We start from the raw sequence: 26,128 nt of genomic DNA, 5'->3' as shown, positions 1-26,128 counted from the left end.
GATACTGGTAACAAACACTGTGATTCAGTTTGTTTGGGTCCTGTGACCATAAGTGGTTTGCATCCAGTATCAATGGTTGGCATTGCCATTAACCATGGGCGTCCAGCGGTATGGCTATCCATTGGTTCATGAGTTTTTAGCTGTTTTTAGAATTATTTACATTTCAATTGTTTCACGATGTCTCTGTTCAAAGCCTCCTCTCAATAGAACTAAAGTCCCAGACCAAATGTTATAAATGTATCAAGTATGTTACAGTATTCATGGCTTTTATCCTAATTTCTCACCCATCCTGAATAAAATTTGTGATATAAGATACTTGCCCTGATTACAGGTAGTGAGAGAAATTCAGATTTGTGTACAAAAAGGAGTGTCCACACACATTGTAGTTCTGAGTTAAGGGTTAATTACTACTCGGTGTAAATTCCCCAATGGATAAATGTCACACCTTGATAAGCCGTGATAGCCACCTTTTTTCTGCATTACTTTTAATCGTGATGAATTTGAGCCTAGGCTGCTGAGAATTCGCCACACATCTCACAAAGCACATTTAAACTCCCCAAAACCCAACACCCAAAAGTGAAATTATGTAGTATGTCTACTTAACAGAAGTGTTGACCTCTGTGGGTGATCTCAAGGGAAACAACGCAGTTCAGTGGGAGACCAGTTGCTTTTTCACTGATAATCAAAGTCAGAAACGGCTACTGGTGATGGATATGGGCTAACACCCACCGGAGGATCTTTAGGTGCTTAACGTGTTAGGCTTGCGTGTCATGAGTGGCTGGTCACGATCCACACCTTCCTTTGTATAGATTGGTATTTACGGAACCTGGGGCAAGCATTTCCAGTGGCAACTTCGTAAATGTATTTTAGGCGTAGGATCTATCTGTGTTCTTAAATTAAGATTTAGCCCGAGTCCTTACTGCTAAAAGGATGTATTTAATGGTTTCTCAATCAAGCTGATTAGTCTCAGTCAGTGGGGCACCACCCTAACATATAGAGGGAAAGTGAAAATCCCTCATGTCCCTGTTGTACCTGGAAATAAAGGTGGCTCAGATTCCCACAAAAATCATGAATGATAGGGGCAGCTTGACAATTCAATAATCCCCTCCATTAGCACGCTCCGGGTGTCTAGAATATGCCTGCGGGTCATTTTCTGTTTGTGAAAACGATGACCTTTGTTCGGTTCTGGCTAGCTGGACTGCAAGGTCCCTTCCATGATATTACCTTCAGAGCTCAGTCAGCTGGGTCTTTCTCTTTGTCTCTCTGTGAGAGTTCTGCAACTCTCTGTGCAGTAGGAATTGCAACTTCTTGGTCCAGGGAAGATTAGGGTTACCCCTGGGGTCCTATGTTCTTCTCAACCTTGGCGAAACAACGCCTTTCATAGTCCTATCACTGGCTGGGTATCACAGTGTGCTTTTCCAACAGAGCCTATCAGACACTCAGTCGACTTCAGCAGGCTAATTCCAAGGAAGCCATTATTTATTAAAAAACTGATGACATTCTTGAAAAGCCCGTGATGGGCAACTCTTGGTGCAGAGTTTTAAAAAATCATAACATCAGCCTACCAACTGAACAAGCATCTTTGTGCGATTGCTTCTGCGAAGAATGTTAGTAGCTAGTACCGGCTGGTGCAGAAAGTGTGGAGTCCCAGGGACGGCGGTTGAACTTCTTGAGTCCTGAGTGGGTTCTCTGCAGTTTCATACGTTTCCTGGTAAAACGCAAAGCGGGCCAGAAACAGGTGGCCACAGGATGTGGTTTGAGCATCAGACGTCCTCATCCGGAATCCTCTTTTCTCTAGGTAGATCAACAGACAGAACTTCCAGGTAGAACTAATTAGTCATTTGTCTCTTCTTTCAGTAGTACAGGTAGAAAAATGTGTGCTTGTCTGTACAATCTCTCTTCTTTCTTTCGCTCTTTCTTTTGCTATCTCTCGCTTGCTCTCTTTGCACAGCCTTGCGAGGGCCAGTTCCCACCATCTGCTGTGGGTGGGGCACCACTGATGCACCTCGAGCCCAGCAGAATATTGTGATCTGCAGGTGAGAGTATAAAAACCCAAGGAGCACCAAGTGGGTTTGCAGATGTCGAGTCCTGGCGAGTTTCCACAGCAGTTCGTACTGGGCCATCGACTAAAGTGGCATGGACTACGGGACACTTCACGATCTACGTATAAAGGATACGTAGCGGGGACTGAGGGGTACATCATGCAATATCATAATCAATGTATGTAGCTTGGACTCGGGGTTAACTCACGCAAACTGGTACAAAAATATGTGGCACTGACTCAGGGGATACATTGCATTAGATCATGGAAAACATGATATACATCATGCTATATCATACAAAAGATATGTAGTTTGGACTGAGGAATACTGTAGATGATAAACACAATATATGTGCAATGGACTAAAGGGTACATCTTACTACATCATACCAGAACATATGGCCTAGCTGAGGGATACTTTGCACAATATCATACAAACGATATGCTGCCCAGTCTTAAGGATATGTCGCGCTGTGTCGTGGAAACGATATGTGGCCCAGTCTGAAGGTTACATTGCTCTGCATCATACAGGTGATGTGCACCGGACTGAGGAACATGCTGCACTCCGCTGTACCACAGGGAGTTATACCATGAACATTGGCATGAGGAGACATCTTTATGTGAAGGGTAGTCCGAAAGATGAAAGGAACAGTGTAAGGAAAATAAGAGACAGTGCAAAAGTTAATTTTATGCGTGATTTATTTGAAAATAGCTTTCTATATGGAATCTTCTGTGCAGTCTCAAAGAAGGTTCTTCAAACTGTATTTCCAAACAAGAGAGACTTGGGAAGAAAAGGAATATCCTAAGGGGATATTTATGGATGAAAGTAATGAAGAGATATAAGTTCTAGTTAATTGAGCCAGAGTGCTTAGAGACTGTATTCATTTTTTAATAAAAAATATCAAAAGTTGCCGCAGATTCCAAATGCTAGAGGTGTGGGGTGGAACCCTTTGTAGATCGGATGTGATCCCTAAAAGTCTTTTTAATATGATAAAGTAATTATTGAGTGTAATGGTTCCGTGGAATTCCCTGTTGGATCTTTTTCAATAAAGTCTTATTGTTTGATCTATTAGCAGTTGCAAAACTTCTAGCGGAAAAGCTAGAAAGGAGCATTGAAATTACACGCTGAGTTTTTGCTCTAGGAGCGGGGAGATTTACCTACTGAAATTGATGTAACTGAGGAATTTGGACGGATTTAGAAAGTGTTGATAGATCTATTTGGCAACAAAGTATTTTAAGACTTTTTGTTTACCGCTCTACCGAGATGAGTATCTGCTCTTCTGCTGGTTATGAACTAATTCATTTTTAAAGTGTTGATATTTATAATTCTTGCACTTTTATTTATTGATTAATCCTCTGCGATGCCTGAGCTCAGCTTGTTTTTAATCCTTGATTTGCTTGTCTTAATATGTATTTTTAAAAGTAATAAGATTGTTACATGCCGGAAAAAAAGTTACACAGTACATCGACAGGGGAAGGGAAAGGCAAGGTTTGTCATGGGGAAGTGATCCTGGTGTAAGCTTGGTCTAACAAGAGTCTGTCAGCTGAGTTACTGTATAGCAATGGGCTTTGAGATTGAAAGGTTATCTGCTTTCAGTAGGAAGGTTGCACGGTGACCCCTACCGATGAAGTCAGGGTCTCCGACTACATAATAATTCAATACTCGTGACTATCAGTATCTTGGATTTGAAAGTACCTTCCTGTGGATTGAACTTCCTCTGTAATCGCCTTATTTTGTCTCTGGTTTCAGTTTTTAAATTGCTTGGACACATGATGTTCACCACCACTTGATGGTAGTGAACACTTATCTGAAGGAACTGGGCTTGAACTTCATAAGCTGGGTTCCTGTGACCTCCCTTATTCTTGAGCAATCTTGAAGATGAACCGCTCTCTCCATCTTCCTTCCTCGTAGCCGACAAACAGTCTTTCCGTGACCTCCGCTACATGTCACTTGTGTGCGGGTTCTTCGGGCACACTTATGAGTGGGTGTCTCTACATGCCTGTTGGATTTGCTTCCCACAGTGCCAACACGCCAGGCCCTTGTTGGGCATTTGATTGCTCCATTTCACAATAACCACACTCCACGTCTCAGTGTGCGGACATCATTTCTGTCGACTTGCTGACCGCACTTTGTCCTCACTAGATAAAATGCCCATCTTTAGTGGAAGCAGCCTGAATGAATGTGTTCAGCGACCATGTTATTTGTTATGCCCCATTCTCGCTTCCGGGGTGCTGGATCGTTGGCTCTTGAGGATTTCACTTGGCTTGGAGAACTGGCAGCGTTGGATTAACACCTCATCCTTGGATCTACCCGGGCATCACCAGCAGAATGTCCCAGCGTCCCATCATTTGCAGCACGACTCCTTCTTACCCCCTTCTGGTGTCCCTGCGTTGGAGCTGTGTGATCACTGCTGCTATGCAGCCTCCTGTAAGACAGGCTAGAGTGGTCCTTGCCTGATGACCATTCACCATGGAGATAGAAGTGCATAATTTCTGCTTTTCAGCCTCCGCCAACGCAAGAGCTACTATTGCTCCTGTGCAACCCCTCTGATGCAGCACCCAGTGTGTGCTACTCTAGTGCAACCTCCACTGATACAGCAACAAGGGGTTGTTGTTCTGGTGCAACATCCTCCAGTACCTACCAGAGGGATCACTGCATTCCTACACCTGCCACCCACCCAGAGAGGAATGATCATTATTCCTTCCAAAGGAGGGATTGTGCTCCAGTTCATGCCTTGTGTGCACCAAGGTACCCCAGTATCTGCTCTGCAACCCTCTCTCGCATTATTCTACCACCGGTTGATAGTTATAAACAGCGACGTTTGCAGCTCTGGATGGGACCTTGTTATGGGAAACACATTCTGACTGAAGCAAAAAAATAAATGTGACCCGGTGGCTGAATTGTCGGATGTGGAAAGGACAGAACGTGTCCTGTTCATAGCATTCTTATCTGGGAACTCTGTGAACCCGGGCAGAGTAAACTATTACCCTGTCCTTTATCTCTTCTGAGATGAAGATACATTCCCCCCCCCCCCCCCCCTTCCCGGTGGAACTCTGTCTCCCTTTGCATAGCTGCCAAGTTTCCCAGATCCACGTGTGATGTGCTGCTCTACTTCAGGTGTTTTTCTTTGCATTCTGGGAGTTGTAGTCCGATTTTATAATGGAAAATATGAGACTACAAGTCCCAGAATTCAAATAAGAAACCTGGAATAGGGCAGCACATTACGGATGGACCTGAGAATCTTGGCAGGGCTGCACTTGGAAGACTGCACCAACTTCAAGACCAGCTGCTTCATCTACAAAGCCATCAGGGCCGGTACTTCCGCCCGTCTTGCATACATACTGCCTCCAGCACCTGCAGCCACGACAGCAGACGAAGAAGTGTTAAAGAAAACAGCTGCTTTTTCCATCTATAAATCCAGGATCTTGAACAGCGGTCCCGTATCCTTCGGGACCACCACAACACATTCCAGTTCAGGAAAGAGCTGCAGACGTACATCTCTAAAGATGACTACTGGCTGATGCAGTTAGAAATCACCGCTCTGTCTTTGTCTCGGACCCTGTTCTGTTCTCCGGGGCTGGGTTCACGCTAAAGAAATACCACAGGCATGTTTAGTACCGAAGGGCAAACCTGGCAAGGTCTACCCATTTAAGGATCTCTTGTACAGCCGGGCAACCTCAGTTGTGACAAAGCGTTTTCCCTTTAATCGCACTGTGTGATCGTGACCAGATTTGTTTAACCCGCTGCCCAGGCGAGGCGCACTCCCAGCAGCATGTCTGGTCAGGTCTGTAAGTTGTTTCTCCCATCTAGACATATAGGGAGCTTCAGCAGGTTGAAAACCCGCTTGGCCTCCCCCCCCCCCCCCCCCCCGCCCCCCCCCCACGCAAAAACAAAATACGAGGATCCTCTAAGCCTTCTCAGTCTCGCAATAGCTCAATATGAAGGCTGACTGTTTATCCCTCACTTCCCCAAAGTGAGTGTTTTAAGTTCAACCCCCCGCCCCTTCAAATGTCTGCCTGCATTTATTTTCCACACTCCAAAATGAGTCCGTTGCATTTTTAAGCCTCTTAAATACATAAATACATTGAACCTCCTAGGTACTGTGCGCCTATTGCAATTGCCAGTCTAGCATTTGTAATCTAATACTTGACAGTGGCATTGCCATATCTTTGCACGCCCCGATTTGCACAGTGGAGACATTTTATTGTCGTGGTTATAACTGGAACATTCCTGTAAGCGTGGACTGGTGCCACTGTGTGGATTAACCAGCCAGTTCATCTCAAATCCGTCGTTTTTTTTTTTTTTTGAAGAGCAGCCAGAAACCAGGCGCCCAGAATGAAAGGGCCCTTGGCACTGGGAACCAGTGCACTCTTTGGCCATTAGGACCCCAGACCCGCTCCAAAAACTGGATTAATTGCCCCGGAATGTACTCGCTTTGTTTGGGGGCTACTTGGCAGAGGTTCATTTCGGTTTCGGATGCTAATTACAAATTAAAGTGTTTTTCTGGGGGGCATGGGACATTGCAGAAACTTGGTTGCTGAATAGCCCCAGTCTTGTGAAGCCGGCAGGCCTGTCTGCTTCCTTGTTTCTCCCATCACAGCGCCATTGGGGCTCCTGACATGTTGCCCTGAGAGGAAAGCGATAGCCATGGAGACATGCCAAGGCCACTGTGCAAAGACAGCGTCGACCCGAACTTAGGCTCGTAAAACTGATGGGTGGGTTAATCACAGTCAGCAACATTATTTACAATTATTTTGGTAGCCCCGATTATTTTGGTAGCCCCGTCATTTTTTCACACACATTTATTTTTTTATATATATATATATCTCTTTTGGTTGTTGGCTTTTAGGTTTACGTTTTTTTTTCAATCCTTTCAGAAGCTAATCAGTGTATATTAGTGAAGTGAACACGTCTCTGAATCCTGTGTACAGCTTACGTGCGTAGTGTTTTTTATGCATTTTTTTAATACGTTCTTGTCCTTTGCCTCTTCAACTATGAACCTGTGACATGTTCCTGTAGTTTCTGGTTGCCGGTGTTCCTAATCTGTATTTCCCTTTTTAGTGTTTGTTTAACTCCGTTTTACATGGCATAGTATCTTATACCAATAGTACTGTTACGTGATGTTATCAGTGTTTTTATAGCATGCAAATCAGTGAGGGTATCTAGGCGCTTTGTGGCAGGTGTGTGAGGCTAGCCCTGGGGGCTTACTCGAATAGCCTGGTCTCCAGCTTTGTGGAAACATCTAGAAGAGAGGGGGAGGCGCTGCTGTATTGTGGAAGGTCGTTCTGGGCTTTAGGGGCCAGGTAGGAGAAGGCGCCCGACCCCCTGCTTTTGTGTATGCGTGGAGTGTGTGCTATGAGAGACTTGCAGAGTGGTGGTGCCTTCGAGGTTGGTGGAAGTCAATGCACCTGTTCAGGTAGGCAGGGCCAGTGTTGGAGAGGTTTGGGTCAGGAGTTTTAAGTGTGTTTGTGCTTGTGTTTTGGGTACCAGTGGAGTTCTCTAAGGTGAGGGGTGACATGGGCTCGGTGTGGGAAGTTGAGGACCGGACTAGCTGCTGCGTTTTGTATGGTCTGCAGCCTTCTTGTGAGCTGGTTGGTTTTCTCTGGGTATAGAATGTTTCCGTAGCCTTCTCTGCTGTTGATGAGGGCTTGGGTGATAATTTTCTGGTGTTATCTGATAGCGCCTTGAGAATGTCTTTAGCATCCTTAGTGTGTTGAAGCAGGCCAAGACCACTGCGTTGACTTGGGCAGTCAATTCATGTCCAGTTTGTGGTCTATGGTGATTCAGAGGTTTCTTGCTGACGAGCAGGGCGTCTGGGTAGCACTACGGTGTGGCCCACCAGGTGGAGTCCCATGGCAAGGCGTGTTTACCAAAGTGCTGTTATCCACAAAAGGTTTCTTCTCCATTTGCACATTACTGATTTCTGTAGTGGAGTGTTCTTGTCTTCTACGCGTATGTAGATGACATCACTCCTGTTGCAACTTTTACATTTTTTGTGTATTATTGAGTTTTTAAGAAGAATAAAATTAGCGGAGTAATTTACCTGTATTTGAAAGGTTGGCTTATCTGACAGTGAAATGTGTTTCTTTGTGTTCAGTCTGAGGATGTCCAGAGGGAAGAGACATATGTTTCGATGCAGTAAAGGCTTTTCACCTGCGCAAATATTGAGCTGCGCAAAGTGTCATGCTTTACAAGGGTAAAAACGTAAATTGCGTTCTATTAAAAGGTTAATACAACTTTCCAGTGTCTCCGAGGCTCACATAATGGTACTTTGCTGTCATTGGCCCACTGCCTTCCTCTTTGATTTTGCCCTACGCTATTTCCGAAGGATTAGCTGTCCATCAGGGAGAGCTTTCTATTTCCGATTCCGGCTCCGCCTCCTTTGAGGAGTCTGTGACTCTCCAGTGGTTTATGGCCTGAATTGCGGTTGCCGACCATTCACACAAACCATACCGAGTCAGAGTTCGGAGGGGACTCCGCTTTCACGCGCCTTCCTGTTTACAGTTCCACATGGGCCAGTAACCTCATCGCAGAGTGGGTTTAATACCCACCAAAAAGCCATCTTGTAGTCTCGAACCCGCACGATTGCTTTATGTGTCAAGTCCTATTTATTTAGAGAAGGCTAGAAATGCTTTTATTGGTAATTATTGCGCCACCACCCGCATTTATCACTGTCAGCTTTTAGCCAAAGAAGGACGATTGATCCTTTATATTTTTTAATATAAGTATCCACTTTTTGATTCCCACAGTGAAAATGTGGACACTTGCTTTTTTTTTTTTTTTTTTACTTTTTGTTTGGAGATGAAAAGTTATTCCATGCAGCTATTGGCAGAGATCCATAATATGTCAGTAATTATTTACTGCCTCAAAACTACAAAGGGTCGTTTTTCATATATTTATTTTCAAGATAACTTGAACAGTATTCGTTTTACTGTCTTTTTGTATTTGCTTCGCTGCACCCGCATGTGACAAAATGTCTGACGAGAAATGGTATGTTGGAATCCGAAATTAATAAATTAATATGGTTCTACTTAAGTGATCTCCAAACTGTGTAAATGGCTTACTGTGCATCGGGCCAGATGTACCAAAGGTTTCTCAAACCCTCTAATTGACAAAATTGCAGCCTGTGTACTGCAATATCCATTTTATTTTTCATGTGTACTTACCTCATTTTCTGAATTGCAAAATGGAGTTTCCGACCCATACCAAACTGCAATTTAGAAGGGGTGGCTTAGCGGTGTTCTTTTGAAATTGGGTTTTTTATGGTGTTTTCAGTGGTTTGCAAACGCAATTGTGGTTGAAAATCATTTATCAGTTATTGACTCCAAAGTTTAGATAGTAACTCATTCATAAAGGGGAAGAAATCGACTTTGGACTCCTTTCCCTTTGGGAATTAGGATGACAGCCTTGGCAGGAGTAGGAAACAAAGCTTTTTTTTTGTTTTTTTGTTTGATGCACATGTCGCGGCCACTTTTTCTGAATTGAATACCAGTACATCAGGCCCCCAAATACTTAAAGCAGCAGTTTTACTAAAAGTTTTTTTTAAACTGAACGTAGACGGAGCTAAGGAAAATGTTAAGATTTTCTGCTATATTGTAGACAAATATGACTTAATATATTAAAGTGACGTCTCCCAATTTTCAGCTTATTGTGACGTTTTATAGAATTATCATATTTTCTATGGATAAGGTAACTGAAGGCAAACCATTATGTATAGGAACAGCACAGGAGTTAGCCCTGAAACAGCACAGAGGCACCATTCCATTATCCGTCATCACAAAAAAGGTGTTAAGAGTAGCAATTAAGATGTTTTTTGGGGCACCTGTCCAACGCAGTGATACCGCTTGCCTGGTGTGCAGACTTATGTAAAGTTCAAATAAAACTATTTTGTCGTTTTATCTTAATAAATGGAGGTTTTTCAAGAAGTTTGTAAAGCTCATAAACTATTTTAATAGAAAAAGTCCTAATGTTTCGGTTTGGTCCAGCCAGGAGGAGATGAAGTCTCGGGTTACGAGGCTGATCTGTGAACCTTTCAGTAATAGGTTATACATCTGTGTTGGCACAAACCCATGAACTGTGATTCTGGGAAAAGAAATATCAGCTTGTGCCCAGAATTGTAAATATTTAGAATCATATTGTACAGTACACTGTCCCATTTAGACATTCCCACCCTTGCTTTCCTATCACACAAAGGATTCTGTTAATGTCAGTCTTAAAGAAATTACCCTTCCAATCTCCTGCCACCCCACACACACTACAGTAGCTTGTTTTCAGAATGATACTCGCATAATACAGCACTTTCTATGTAGTGCTGCACTGTAAATTGAAGCTAAGTCTGTGCTATATCAACTTGGTAAAAAAACATCCAGGGTCCCATTTTTTTTAAGCACCATTGTACATGGGCATATGAACATCACTGCTGACCTTGTTAGCCTCGCGTCCTCCCTCTGCATGGTCTGTTTTGTTATTGGCATTTGTATAGGAGACAGTCTGCCAATATTATAAAAGCTAAAATATCAAAAGTAATTGGTCAAATAGTAGGAAAAGATACACATTTGTAATTCACATTCAATGAAGCAATAAATCTATCATTGGAAACGCAATTAAATTACCCTTAATCAAATCATATTTGTTACTTCCAACAGTTAGGACAAACTTCCAATTTGCAACAATATAATACAAAAAGTCGTATGTAGACATTATGAAAAACATACATAAAATATTCAACATTAAACATAGATTGATGGTCCAACATTACTCTCCTTATTCAAAATACCATATGGTGAACGCTAATAATTATACCAGGAATCCACATATAAGAGATGGTTGCCTAGTCTATCACAGCCCTAAATCAAACTTATTTCCATCCCTGTTCGGACAGAGCTGTGATACATAGTCCTTGGAGGGCAAATTAAATCTTCCTCGCAACCTCTCAATGTACAAAAAGTCGACTAGTTCTGTCCCTTCATATATGGACCTCCTCAGGACTAGTGGAGAGAGCCAAAACCCATGTTAGGAGATACTAATATGAATCCCAGATTGCTTTGTATGTATCTTATTCGGTCGAAGCAACAAGAGCTCATTTTGTATTTGACATGGCGCATGCCGGGACCTTCTAAGTATACTTTTCCCCTCTATGGGCCAGGCATGTTAGTCCTTTCTCCGATTCTTCGCCATCGTAAAATGCCCTTCACTATGGGCTTTTAGGCTTCTTATAGTACATGGACTTATAAGCCTGTTTTCTCGCATGTTGCTGTATATTAACTAATAACTTGATGAATAGCTTCATATTGACTTATCTTTATTTTATCACTCACCAAATACTTGCACATTGCTTGTCATTTTATCAACTGCAAAATCCTTTTATATTGACTCGTCATCAGCCCAGATCATTGCTCATTGGTTAATCATCTTCTCTTCCACCTAATCCTAGGGCATTAGTTTGTTATCTCATATTTTAACCATCATGAGCCAAATTTTTGTACGTTAACTTGCCATCTTGCACAGGTCTGTACTTTGACTCCACATATTGCAAATCCTGGTACATTGCATCACCTACCAAGTCAGCATACATCGACTGGTCCGATTTCTCTAATCTCTGTAAAGTGACACACAATCACATCATTTGCCGAATCAATGTAGGGTGACATGTAATCCATAATCTACTGAATCCCTGTCTATCGAACTGTCAGGTGCCACACTCTGGGTAATGCTTGTACATCATCTTGTCATGTGCTAAATCCCTGTACGTGGATTAATCATCTGCCTCTGTGTTGACCATCCTTTCATCGTTAAGCATATCTCTTCCCTGTACATTGACTCATCATCCATGTACATTACTGTGCACTGGCTTGTGTCACGTGCCAAAAAGAAATGGTGTACCCTGGACTAAGACCCAACTTTATCAAAACACATTAATTTGATAGCAGCGTCAACCAGTTATCAGATATATGTATGCCAAACCTTTTGTCTCTGAAACTCACTTTATCCTGTGGATTCTCCTCAGAATGTAGCATTTCCTCTAGAAATTGGAAGATTCACCATTACTACCCAACTCTAAAGCAGGTCCTTAAAATGCGCATGTGCTCATTTTTCAGCACACGTTTGGTTTACGTTGCTGCGAGATTTTTGTGCTCCAGATGTTTGTGCTATACCATTTTTTTACCTTCTTTGATAATGCAAATACAGGGAACAGCAGCCCGTTGGAGGCAGGAGTCCAAATGTATCACAGTAACAGAAGAAGCAAAAATTGCTTTTGGGGTTCACTTCACCTCAATGTTGAATGTTTCTGGGGTCAGTAGGAAGCGGCCTTCCACTCAGTCACTTTTTCCTGAAGTATCATAGTTTTGTAACACATTCAGCTAACATTTTGGAAGGAAGTACAGACCTCGAAAAATCATTAAAATGTTACTACACCTGGAGGTAGAGTAACTTGAATAATTTACTCGGTCGAACTGTAATGTACTTGACCTGTAAACAGGCCTCAAATTGTGTGATCCTGGACAAATATTTTATTTGACAGAGTTGCCTTTTTTCTTCATTCTGATATGAGTGCACCTCCAAGTATGTGAGTTCAGCATTTCTGCTGTACAAAAAAACCCTCTTGTTTGATTAAATAGAATAAACGGTTGCTCCAGGTATAACAAGAATCTAGCCCACATATAGGGTACTCATGATCCATGACTTGCCTCTTAGTTTACTATAGCATTGCCTTCAGGGCAGGAGTGTTTCTCAGTTTATGTTTAAACACTCACTTTTAATAAACAATAAACATATTACTAAAGCATGATGTGGTAGTGCACTACCGTTTACAGACAGTAAATTTCAAAGATATGTCCAAAAACCTTCCCACTAACTTGCAGCTTTACTTATAAAATAATAGTGTATTAACAAAAATCTGTGAAAATTGGGTTTCAGAAAACATATTGAGCATTTGCGTATCACCAAGTAAAGTGTTCTGATTGGTTTTCATCCTTTTAAATATTTTTTTCATCACACAGCAGTACAAGGAATGGGCTTTTACAACTATTGAAATATACTTTGAAATATTCCTACAGTTGATTTAGTTATTTAAATGTGTGTTAGGAAAAACCTGACACCCTACAGCCTTTCATTTCATGGTTTGTGCAGCAGCTCAGACCGTTCACTGTACAAAATCCTGGAACTCTGCTGTCAGAAGGAAAAGTAATTGTAAGAAGGCAAACTGACTTTTGACCTCTGTCTCCAAGCACAGAGCAGATGTGACACAAACAAAATTTAAAGTAGTCTTTATTGCTCCTTCACTTTATGAGCAGAACGCCTGTTCTTTGTCAATTGCCAGAAGGGGTGAGTAGGTCCTAAAAATAGCTCGACCTAATAAAATATGATTTGCCATACAGAGTGAGTGAGTAGATTTTTTTTTGAGGCCTGAAGTAATAAAGTTCCAGGCCTAAAAATAATTTTGGAAGTCAGGGTGCACTGACCTCATTTATGCAGTTTCAAAGCTATAAATTGGTGCTCCAGGTACAAACAGATGTAGTGCCCCCCATTGGTGATGTTCTGCTCTCCGGGCCGAAGCAACTTGTGGACGCCCGGGAGGCAGAGCATTGAACCGACTGCTTGAAGCAGTTGGTCCTACGTTCACTGTGCATCTGGTGCCTACATTTACTTCAAACTGGGAATGGAGACTGCATTGAGTGACTGTAAGCTCCTGCTGGGATATATCTGGTATGTCGATAAAACCCACCGTACCCTCTCCAGATGGCTCTCTGTGGAGGGGGGCTGGTACCTTTTTATGGCACACAGTCAGTGCACCTCCTGAAGACCTCTTTGCCTCTGCTCCCACAGCCAACAGGGGCAAAGTGTTTGTCTCATTTGCATGGGGCCACACCCGCATGCAAAATAAAGGGCACTTTCTAAAGGCAGTGCTGCAGTGGGAGACCACCAGCACTGTCTATGTTGCACACCGGGCCATGCCTGCATCTGTGGCCTCTTGTGGTATTATGCCACAGGTGATGCCAAACAGCCGCACACTTCTGTTGTACATTCTTGGCCGTCCACTTAGTATGGCCCTTGAAGTTTCAGCTTTGAGAATAAAAACTGATTTGTTTGTGTTTGGTTTCACTGGTTGTAGGGATGGGAGTTGCAAGAAGCTGAAGCAACTTAGACACAATTCAGTCTTTGGAAGCCTCTGACTTTCTGACCCTTATTCTGGGAGCCGATGGGGCTTTTTCTGGGCTTAACGTCAGTTATGTATATTGTATAACTGATGTGGCATTCTGGAGCAGTGTCTTATTACGTTCTGCTGCAGCGGTCACCTTGATTTTAAACCACAAATCTGAGTTTAGGAGACCAAGAACAAACAATGAAAATGACACATGGTTTGTAGTGCTTTGAAGTGACAGACACATTAGTGGTTAGGAAGGTGGATTTTTTTGTTTTATAATATGATAGCAAACATTTTTAAACAAGCATTTACAATGCAACGGGTCTCGCGTTTGCTCATGTTAGAGCTGATCGCGTTGTAAACTCCTAACCTGACTTTTCACCTATCTGGCACAAGTGCATTTATGTACACAACCCGAAAAAGTGAAATTAACTATGTAAAGCGCTCGACTTCTGCCAAGTGAGATCGCGCTCGTAAATTAGAGAAAAAGAAGTCCACGAGCCCGATGGAAAACAGCAAGCCTCGCATGTTTTCTGTACTTGGTCGCTGCGCTCGAGGAGGGCTAGCCACCGGAAAAGGCATGACTTATGCGTGCCTTCGACTAATGAAAGCAAGAAGATTTTATTAGGCAAGCCCACGAACCAATAAAAAACACTGACGTGAAGTTGACAGGGCTCCGAGCCCTTTTCTAAATACAAAAGCGTCTTGCTGCGATACGCATGCGCGAGCGCATGCAACGCAGGCTTGACCCTAAAAAGGTGGCTCAACTTCAAAGAGAATATACATTGCACAGTGCTTGTTGGTGCCAACATGGCACACACTCCTCATGCTTGCAGATTGCTGTTGACCTTCTGTGCTTGGATTGTTATTGAGCTGTAGCTCGCCATCTTTAAATTGTTTCTTTCCTTACAGACTGCAACAGTGTTCATTTATGTTCGACATTTTTGGAAAGTAAGTGTCAGTAAATCTACAGGAACTTTAATTTTTCTATTAGCCGTTGCAATTCGCACAATTATTAGACGAGAAAAATATTCTCCATTCGATTTGAGGGTGTATCTTAATCTGTTATTTTGAAGGGGCACCTCTTTAAGCTTATGGGCACCTGTCCTCATCCGGACTTAAAAGATTGTAGAGACTCATTTTTTTGTTCCAGTATGTTTATGGGTTTTTATACATAAAAAACATGGTGTTGGCAAAATAGTGCATTGAGTGTAAAAATGCAAACAAGGGAAGATCCAGTGATGCGTATGGTGAACTCGAGTTAAGACCAAAACATACAACAAAAACTATATCTTTCTCAAAGGTTTACTATAGTGTGAGAAGAGTCTGTGGATATTCAAAAGAATATCATCATTGAATGAACTTAGTGATCTAATCCCCGGGTGGCAGAAATGCAAAGTATAGAAGAAGAGAGGAAATTGAAGGCGCTACATGAGAGGAGAGCCTTAGAATCAGCAAATGAATAAAGGTAGGTATAGTTGTGCAGTTCATCTTTACTGCTATGCCTTGTAGATAAGGAGTCCAAAGAAAGAAGACTGAAAACATAGGAGTACTCATAGCGCTTGGTGAACTTGTAAGTGTATAAGTGATCACAGAGGGCCGAAGACTAGAGACGAGGTATGCGTTGCCCAGTAAGATTTTGTCACACTTGTGCGTATGAGTTACCTAGTCCTACCGTGCATGCTCTGTGAGTACATTAGGCTGTGTCCAATTACAAAAAGTAGTTTTCATTGCTGTTGTAAGTAGCTAGTCAGATAGTAAGGAGGAGGAGTTGTCTGTGTAAAGAAAAAATGGCTTTGCTGGATCCGTCCCCAATGTCTTCATTATCAGTGCCTAGTAAATCTTATTACGATGCCGTAAGCTCAGTGCAAGACTTGTTTAAAAGGAGAGAATCTAGTCTGTGATTAGTAGAATTCAGTTACATCTTGTCATATTACTTTTTATAGGGCTCTACATTAATTTAGACAGGGACTGTATTAGAACACAAGATTTCAGTAGGTATCCGTAAGTCTCTCAGGGACCCATACACAGGATTATTGTTTCATATTCATAGTTGTACCATTCACTGGTAACAGCATCAAACAATACGTGTTTCGCCCCCTTGGTTCACAGGGTCTTTTTCAAGGCTTGTTCTTATTGTAGTAAGCAGATGTAGATGAGTGTCTCAGAATAAGATAATGCGGAAGTTGATCCTATCTCGGTGTTGCTGGGAGGTGCTCCAGTCTTTCTGTGGATCCGCACACATTCTGCCCGCGGACCACTGGTGACTTGCAGACATGTGGTTGGACCACATGTGACTCCCTGTTGTTTGCATTAGATTTCTGACACATTTGCAGAAGAAAGCACCTCTGTACCTACCCAGTAATTATCATAGATTAGGTTACGGGGACACTTGCAGGTTTCCTCCATTGGTTTGCTATTTGAAACGTTTTGCTAAATGTGTGAATTTTTTGTTACATTTTCAGTCCAACTTATTGGTGTAATTCCCATTTTTCCTCCTGGCCTCAAAGCTCAATGCATTACATATAAGGACTTAGTATTGTTTCCTCGTAAAAAAAACTGTCCTTTAAAAAAAAAAAAAAAAAAAGTCCCTTATTACTTTTATTAAGAGTAATATTAATTGTACAGGTACTTTACAGGTAGCATGTTAGACGATGGATCTGTAGGCATCTGCATTATCAATGCCCAATAAAATATTATAAGCACCATAATACCTTGCATATGTTTTAAAGAATAATTAGTGATACATTTCTAGGCCCCAACATGCAGGTACGTCTATACTTTTGCCAAGAAATATCAATCATGCGTAGTAGGGTAGGGGAGGAACAGAGCAGACAAAGTGATGGGTGAGACCCACGGGAAGCGGTGAAGAGCGATGTCGGTGAAGTCAGTCTTACTTCTGAAAAGCAATCAATTCTAGCATTTCAGAGTAAATGTTGAGAAGACCTGTCACTACCAAGTCAGTATCAAGGCAGATTTCACTTCGTTTTGTTTATTTTAACTAAGTTGTCAAGGTGATTGTCTTCGGAGGCTTGAAAGTCCATTCCATCAGGAGAAGTCATCTGGTGGGAATGTGTGTGCCTGCAAGTGAGGCATTCGTGCACCCTCTTGGAGAATCAAGTATGGCCCGGGGGACGTGTCAGATTTAGCAGAACCTTTCTTTGCACAATGTTGTGTTATATCTGAGTAGCTAAGGGGCCCTCTCAGTGGGTTGAATTTTAACGCTCTCTACCTGTCCCTCCAGTGCCAATGGAAGGGCCGGTCATCTGTTGAGGTCTTCCCTTAGATTGATGGAGATAGTTTTACCTGTAGTTTGTGTTACTTTACTGAAAGTTCTAGGGGGGCTCTCGGTTTTATAGTTCTGCAGGATCGTAAGTACTTTAAATCAGTCAGTTTACTCAACGTGGCGTTCAAAATCATTTATTTCTTGAGTTCTTTTCTTGAAAATATAAACATGGCCCTGGTTACAGATAAAAACGTTCCTACTTGGTGGTATCTATTAGACACCGAATAGACATAATTTGTGTCCTTCTGTTATGTCTAGTTTTCCTTTTATGGATCCCCTATGAATGATTTGCACGATTTTCAAGTTCTGGAGTAATCTCTCGAGCTTTTTCGGTATTAGTTTGGTTTTGTAATTAGTATTAAAGAAAGTCATTTGCCAGTAGGGTGCACGTATGATTTATTAGGATGCATGTAGGATTTAGTAGGGTGAACGTAGGGTTCAGTAGAATGCATATATGGTTCAGTAGGATACACAAATGATTTAGTAGAATACATGTAGGGTTCAGTAGGGTGCACGTAGGGTTCAGTAGGATGCTCCTAAGGTTCAGTAGGATGCACTTAGGATTTAGTAGAATGCATGTAGGCTTCAGTAGAATGCACGTCTGGTTCAGTAGGATGCACTCAGGATTTAGTAGGATGCACGTCGGGTTCAGTAGGGTGCACGTCTGGTTCAGTAGGGTGCACATCAGGTTTGGTAGGATGCACTCAGGAATTAGTAGGATGCACATAGGGTACAGTAGGAGGCACGTAACATTCAGTAGGATGCATAACCACCCACTCTTTTTCTGATTTCAGGAGAACTTTTCTAGCTGATTCTAGTCATAAGGGATGATTTTTAAAAATACTGGTACTAGGATCAGTCCGTGTATATTTTTTGTTTTGTAAAACTCTGGTGTTAAACTATTGGACACGATCTTTTACCCCCTCAATCATTTTACATTGTTTACATTCATAAGTTCCTCTAATGTGAGCTCTTCATTTTGGTCCACCCTCCAAGCTGTCGGAGCAAACGATGGGTTGTTGATGCTGAGTAGTTAATTTGTGCAAAGACGTCTGAGTGTAGGGTCGGTTGTGATTGTTTCGGATGCTGGGTCAGTGATGTCTAGGGCTTTATTTGAAACATATTGTCTCTTTCTTCTCCTTTTACTATGTTAAGGGTAGCCTTGTTTAACATGTGCCATGTTCTTGGATCTCCAGTTGCTGTGAAGGTTGGTCACATATGATCCTTCTGTATCTGCTGTCTTTTGTTTTCAGTTACTGTCCTGCTTTAGTTTTCACTCTGATTGGATTGTGCAGCTTCTCCCATCCAGCTGAGTTTGTATATTCTGAGGCTATGTCCCCACCTAGGAGATCTACGTCCAGTGTATCCTATATTGATGTTGATCCTATATCTGCTGTTTGGTTGCTTTACAGAGATGTTCTAACCGTATCCCTTCGCTTCTCAGTGCTCTCTGCTTACTGCAGCCCACGCCGCCTGGCAACAACATCCCTGAGTGCATGTTCAGATATGGACCATCACTCAGAAATCCTGGCTGCATGCCCACATTTGCCCGACTACTCAGGAAAATCTTTGCGCCTGTTCAGGTTTTCAACATTACATACTAATCCCATGTGCATGTTCAGATTTGCACCGTCACTCATTATTGACTATGTGCTCAGATGTGCACCATCCCTAAATGCATGTTTATGTTTGGAAGGGAGTGTGGGACAGAAGGAAATGACGCACATACCTCAGCAGAGAGGGCAGATACACTCATGACTTCTGTGGGGCAACACTGCAGCTAAAGCCTTTGCCCCCACGAGCATCAGGACACAGCATCCAATGAGCAACGGAATATGGTAGAGTGGAGAGGATGAATAGCCAATAAAGAATGATCACCCCCCAATCCAGCCTCCCCAGAGTTATCAGGGCTTTCCATCACTGCTGCTGTATGCCTCCTCCTAGTTTATTGCTTGTGGGCACCTGAGGGACCAGTCAATAGCTCGGCTCTTTGTAACTACAAAACATAGCATTCCTGTTACTCTAGCAATAAGAAGGCGGTAGCATTGAGGCAACCAAATACTCCCCATCTCCAGGGCTGCGTGGCAGTGGAGTTACTATAACAAGTATATATGTATGCAAAAGGGCAGTTGCTTCAAGGTTACTATAGGGTATGCTCCGTTATTCAAAGGCGTTATTTCTCTGCAGCGGCTTAATCGCTCGCATTGTGGCAGTCCATCTAGCAACCCACTGCCAGTCCCCTGTCCAAGACCAGAACCGAACCCACGTCCAGCTGCACTAGGACAACGTAACTGGCACAGTATATCTCGATGAGTAACCTACCACTGGACATGGTCATGTGAATTTGTCTCTTTGTATTCTAGGTCCGGCAGCTAGACTGATGAATTCTCTCCTACTCTCTCTAGGCGCTACAGAAAGGCATTCCAAGGTCCAAGCAGTTTTTATAGCTCTGACTTTTAAGGCAGCACAGTCTCGCCCTTCCTACAGAAGTGATCCTGGAAAGTGCCAAGAGGCCTCCACGTGATGATTATAAGCGCTATGAATGTTAATAACATAACCCCACAGTGCCATAAAACTGCAACCCATTTTCTGCAGAATGGTTGTCTTAAGCGTGTTACAAGACCAGGGCAGCGGAAAGAGCTTCCTGGTAGAACCAGTTATTCGCCGCCATGTTTGTGAGTGCCTGGAGGTGCCTACCAGGAGCAGGTGCATCAGGGAGGCGCTGATAACAAGGAACGCTTCTAGCTGGAGACAAGACTAGTTAACACTTACTGAGTGTGACCGATATGAGATCATGAGGCGAAGTTGGGAACAGGTCGAGGATGTGTTTATGGATCAAAGAAAGGTGTGTGTTTCTGGACAGAAAAAGGCTTTATGTTTCGGAACAGAGGAAGGGGTTATATTTGGGATAGATGGGTGGCTGTGCTTAAGTGACTGGCAAACCTTTGTGACTCTCGGGGGGGGGGGGAAGAGGTAGTTAAATACTTGCAGTTGCCACGTGTGTACTAATTCTGTGCACACTTGTGATGCCACTGCGATTGTGTAATCCGTCCTTACATTTGTATTTAAGGTAGTAACGGGTGCCCTGCCCTCGTCTGACCAGTTCAGGTCACGCGCAAAGCAGCACACATTTCATCACGCTTTTATTCAAGATTTTATTTATTCACAAATGTAATTCAAATAAAGCAATCAACTATAAAATTCAGAAGGCAAATTACCAATAGTTCTTGCGGCTGTATTTTTTGCCCATCGGTGATCCAATATATTCACCCTTCAGTATTACATCATTTCTGCTGTTCCGTGTGGACCGCATTACAAGCAAGAAGCACACACAAACACAATTTCATTTATTTAATTCATTTTGTCTTTATTTAGATTAGGAGTTTTGTAAAGCGCCGTGTGTCTCTCTTCCTTTACTTCGGGGTGCTGGATTTCTTCCGGATTCGATCAACTTTGATTATGTTTGTGAAGGTCCTAAGAGTCCAGTTAATATGGTCGAACCTCATCCGATGTTTTTCAGTTGCAGCCGGTGTGTTGCTAAAACCAAGTTGTACACAAATTTGAAAAGTTCTCTTTTCTGACCCGTGTGAAGTTTGACTGGGCTCTCAGATTTGGGTTTGGGGCGCCCCAAAGCTTCTCTTCTTGAACTCCCAATCATGTGCCAACATATTTGAAACTGCATGCGCCTGGCATTGCTGAACCATACTCAAACATCATTTTGTACAATGAGCCCTAGATTTCTGTGTTGTGTCCAACAATGTGCTGGGCGAATGTTGTAGTCAGCTGGCAGCCATCCCTGAACGGAAGGATTTTTTGGAAGGGTGATGCTGTTTCTAACAAAAACCCATGCGTCTTCTGCCTCTTCTCAGTAGGGTTGCAGGGAAGCTGATGGCCAACCATGCTTTGCAGCCAACCTCCCAGGATGTCTACACGGCCGGCCACCTGCCGCAGTCAGCCATTGAAGCATTACCAAGGAACCACACTGGGTGGAAGGAGCAGATGACCACCCTCACCGAAGGCCAGTATGTGCTCTGTAGGTGGACGGATGGGCTCTACTACCTTGGAAAGATAAAAAGGGTAAGAAGTGCATGCACAAAACTATTATCAATTTGCATTTGGAAATTTAGAACCTTTTCTAAGTTTAAGTTGTGTTTTTTTTTTTTTACATGGCAGAAATGTGTACTTAAGGTAGAATTGGGTAAAAAGACCTGTGGATGCTTGCAAACAATGTATGTTTTTCTTTGTTATTGCACTAAATGGTGCCTGGGTGGGAATTTGCTACCTCTTTGCATTGTTTCATTGATGGCATGTAATTTACAGGAGCTAGCATTCTGTTCACCAGTGTGTGTGTGTGTGTGTTTTTTTTTAATTGGCTGTATTTTTGTTCACGTGCCTTTTTTAAAATCTGTGAATTAACATGTATACTGTGGTATACAGTTTGTATTTTTGGTGTGCTGTAATTAAAGTCAGGGATTGAAATAAATGCCACCATTTTTCATTTATCAAAAAAAGAGCCCAAGTGGAAACACTGTGCTTAGAGATCTGATTATTCAACAAAAGGAATCGACATTAAGTACTTTGTGGTATAAAAAAAAATGCAGTTTCTGAAAGGGTGGAGTTTGTGGCTGGACAGTTGGGCGCTTACTCAAATTCAGCAAAAAATTTCTCATTTGGTTGTGAACATGTTTCAGCACTGGGCGGTCTGCTTCAGGAGGTGCTAAACTGAACAATACACTGTACAACTACATCCACCTGACATTGACAGTATTCTGAAAATTACTGTTGACTTTGTGCTGTATTTGCTGATGCAATACTTTCTTTTGTAAGCCTGGCGTAGCACTTCTGTTAAAATGAATAAAGTGCTGCATAAGAACACTTGGAGATGGTCTGGATTACAAAAATATAAGTTGCGTTTGGTGTTTATTGAATTTGCAGTGTAAAGACCCACTAGGTAAAGGGAAGACATTTATATATATGCCTTTTTGTTTTTGGGGTGGTGATGATATAGACAGGTTTTGATCTACGGTGGCGAAGGTGGACTTGGAGGTCGCCGAAGAGGTTGGCTCTCAGTTCGTAAGCGAGAGCATACCTTGTAGAGAACTAAATGACTCGAATGATTGGAACCTGTCACTGAGCAATCGTGGGTTTGGGAGCTACTAAGAGGAAGATGCTCAGAGCATAGTGACCTAGACGGGGTGTGGCTTGTACCCAAATGCCAGAGGTATGGAGTATGGCCCTGTATGGTTTGAAAACAAAGTAGAGTATTTTGTACTGTGACCTGTATGTGGCCAGCAACCCCCTTAGCACTGGCGAAGTGATGTAGGTGATTGTCATGGCAGATTTAATAGTTTTTTGGTGGTGAAATTGATCATCTTGTCCTGGGGAGAATCAGTGGTGTTATAAGGGTGCCATGGCCCCTAATGCAAGCTTGGAAAATGAACCCCAAGCTTGGAAGTAAAAGACAGCAATGATTGTGGTGCAACAACCTCTTCATTTCTCTGGGCCCTGGTCCTTCTGCACTTGCTGCACTCATGGAGGCCAAGCACCGGTGGAGATTGTGCACCGGGGTGTAGCGCCAGAAGGCAGTTGCTATTAGGTTACCTTAATCACTACCAGTGTGTTTCTCAGGGACTTGCTGTTCGGGAAGGGAGATGGTGGCCAATGTCATTAACACGTGGACACTTGAAGTTAGCATTAGTGCTGGTGGAAGTGATGAAGGTCCCGAGCCTAGAAGTAAACCCTAACCCTTTGTTCCTGACTGTGAAGATGATGAAGGACATTAGAAAGTAGAGAGAAACATGCTAAAGAGTAGAGGCTCAGAAGATCGACATCCTCCGGCGATGCACTCGAATCCAGAACACGGCACCTCCACATGTCAAGCACACCCGCATCACTCTTCGACTTGAGAAGGTACTTGGAACACGATAAGAAAACCCCATTCTGTCAGCCCATGGGCTTAACAAAGAAAGGACTATCCCGGAAAACTTTTTCCATGCACTATAACAAGAATCACCCCCAAGCACCCTAACACAACAGTGAATCACCCCACCACCCGCAGGCGCGTAGTCACGAATCATCCCCTACCCTGCTTTATGTGTGGTGTTGCACCGAATTGTGGTTGCATTTATAAATATCAGTAACTCTGGTGAGGCTTCTGTTTTGGGTGTATGTGGATGGAGGGATGTTGATTCGTGGAGTGGCCTGTGTGGAAGGGGTTTTGGTGATGTTGGTGATGACCAGAGTAGTTCTCTCATAGGGTTACATATTGCTGTGCCTGTCGATGTCGTGGGGTGAAACTGAGTGAGAGACAGGATGCTTGAACTTGTAAGGTGGGTGATATATTTGACTGGAAGTAAAGCATGGCTTACTGGGTGAGTGTTTTGGTGTTGTGGCGATTGACACAGGCTGCTTTTACTTTGTAAACAAATAGCTGCTCATATCCGTGGAGTAAGGGAGATTGAGGGATAGCAATACACCTGTTAGTACCAACCATGCTTGAGGGAGATTTGCTTCCAGTTCTATGCTGTCTTTAATGCCTGGTTCCATGTGATGCCCATTTGATCTTTCTGATAATTGGCTGGTATCTTGCTTTCTAGCTCGGTTTGCATTTTATAAATGCCAAGGGGCTTCAAATAATCTAGAAACAATCTAGGTTCTGGAAGCACTAAAACTATTTCCTTATTCACAAGATGCTTCCCAGCTATCCTCATCTGGTTTTTCTTGCCTCAGATTCACACCCAAAGTCCTCCTTCTGTGTCTGTAAGGCTGCAGGAACGTGCACAGCAAGGAAACTTAACCAAAAATAACAGTTTAAATGTGCATTTTGAGCAAGATGACCTACATCTGCTAAAAAGAGCCAACTAGACCCCGAGGATGGTGAAGCCTCGATCCCATCATCGATTACAGAGGTCACACACCAAGTGGAGGCATCATCTTTGTAATCTCCTCTCTGAAACAAACTTGCCAACCTGGGCATCTTTTTCACTGTGTGGGAAGGGTGGAACTTGGAGATAGGACGGGGCTTTCAGCGTTTCACTGCCTAGAGAGCAGCAGAGGGGAAGTGGGAGGTGGGAGGTGGGAGGTGGTGGGCCTTAAAACCCGCTGTGGCTTGAGAAGCCTCTCTTACAACTACAAAAGGCTTCTGAAAGTGCTTCCACTGCCTGGAGTGGATGCAAAACCTTGAATGCATTTGAAGGGTGCAGAGTCCCCAACACGTGTGCGGGAAGGCTAGTCTATATAGGGCTTCCCAGCAGTAGCATAGCCAGTGTCCTGAGTCCTAGCGCCACGAAGGAAATGGGCCATCTAGCTGCTATCTGAATTATAAAATACAGCAATAATGAGTAATCGGTAGGCCTTTGAGGCCACTGGGTTTAGTGCCACTGCACGTGCTGCACCAATAGAAGCCATGCCCCTGCTCTCCATCTCCCATTGGCTCATCTTGTCCTATGGGCTCTTGACCACCTGCCCGGCATGATGAGTGCCGATGTCACGTGACACATGCTACATCGCGCGGAACGCGGTAACTCAAAATGATGGGTGGCCTCCTGCAACAGGGGACGAGGGGCCCCTGAGATTCAAATATCTCACAGATATTCAGCGGCATTGGTCTGATCGGGAGTCCATGAAGTGTCAGGGGGTCCCTGAAACGGCTAGGGCCACCCTGCACCGCAGGGGAGCATGTGCCTGCTTTACGACCCCTGATGGTGTGAGTAGGCTTGTCTGCTGAAGCATTGCTGTCGGTGAAACAATCGAGAAGAGCATTCCTTGGAGTCTGTGCTCACGGGGGCTGACGTGAAAAGGCTGAAATTTCTGCTTTTGGCTCATTTTTGACATTTTGCGGGACGTTTGTACTTTTTGCTGGGACTAAAATCTCTGTAAACAGGACGGCCTGTTCAGTACCTTTGTGTACGGTTTCCTTTGGCGTCAGTCTGCCCCACCACATCATGACATGATTGATGGTTTTGAAGCCACCTCCCTTCCCCGAAGGCTTCGATCCATACTGGGCTGAATGAATGTGGCAATTTGAAAGGACCTCAGAAACAATGTGATGACATTCAAGCGTTCCTTTCTCGTGTTTTTTGTCTATTCTCTGCAGAATTTTTATTCTTGATACATGCCTGTTGGGAAACTCTTGTAATGCAGTTTCCAAGCATTGTTGCTGTAACTGTGTTTCTAGGGCTGGACTGCAAAGGGAATACCCCCCCCCCCAAAAAAAAAATGTATAGGAGTGTTAAAGACGGAGGGAAACCATTGGATAAAAAAATACTGGGGGAGAAAAATAGAAGAATCATTGGCAAAGCCAGAAGGTCTTGGTTATGCAGGAGCTATTGGCTTTGCCAATGTGTTTCATCCATGGTGTGCACCAGCGTGACTTCTGTCCGCGTGGCCAAAAGTGGCATAGAGTGTCATGGGGTGTTGTAGAATGGAATGGCAAAAAGTGGAGTGGCAGAGAGTTTCGTGTATTGGAGTGGCATAGTATGGAGTCACGTAGAGGGGCATACACTGGAGTGGCATAGAGTGGACTAGGGTAGAGTGTTGCAGAGTATAGTGGCATAGAGTGCAGTGGCATTGAATTCAGCGGCATACAGTGCAGCGTTGTAGAATGCAGTGGTATTGATTAGAGTGGTGCATAGTAGAATGCAGTGGCGTGGAGTG

At 43.3% G+C, this 26,128-nt stretch overlaps 1 protein-coding gene across 2 annotated transcripts in view; it reads left to right on the top strand.

Annotated features, from left to right (window-relative positions):
• Positions 1-26,128, top strand: part of PHF19 (PHD finger protein 19) — a 162,974-nt gene that overhangs the window by 10,416 nt on the left and 126,430 nt on the right. The window contains exon 2 of one of the 2 annotated variants that reach the window (XM_069241650.1): positions 21,343-21,550. In XM_069241650.1, the coding sequence (XP_069097751.1) occupies positions 21,362-21,550 (189 nt within the window). In that variant the 5' untranslated portion in view covers positions 21,343-21,361. The remainder of the gene's footprint in view (positions 1-21,342; positions 21,551-26,128) is intronic. The other variant, XM_069241651.1, reaches the window with a different exon arrangement.

The sequence above is a fragment of the Pleurodeles waltl genome, chromosome 6 (genome assembly GCF_031143425.1).
Source record: "Pleurodeles waltl isolate 20211129_DDA chromosome 6, aPleWal1.hap1.20221129, whole genome shotgun sequence".
NCBI classification, from domain to species: domain Eukaryota; kingdom Metazoa; phylum Chordata; class Amphibia; order Caudata; family Salamandridae; genus Pleurodeles; species Pleurodeles waltl.
Note: the sequence above shows the minus strand (reverse complement) of the source record. Positions and strands in the feature narration are given on the sequence as shown.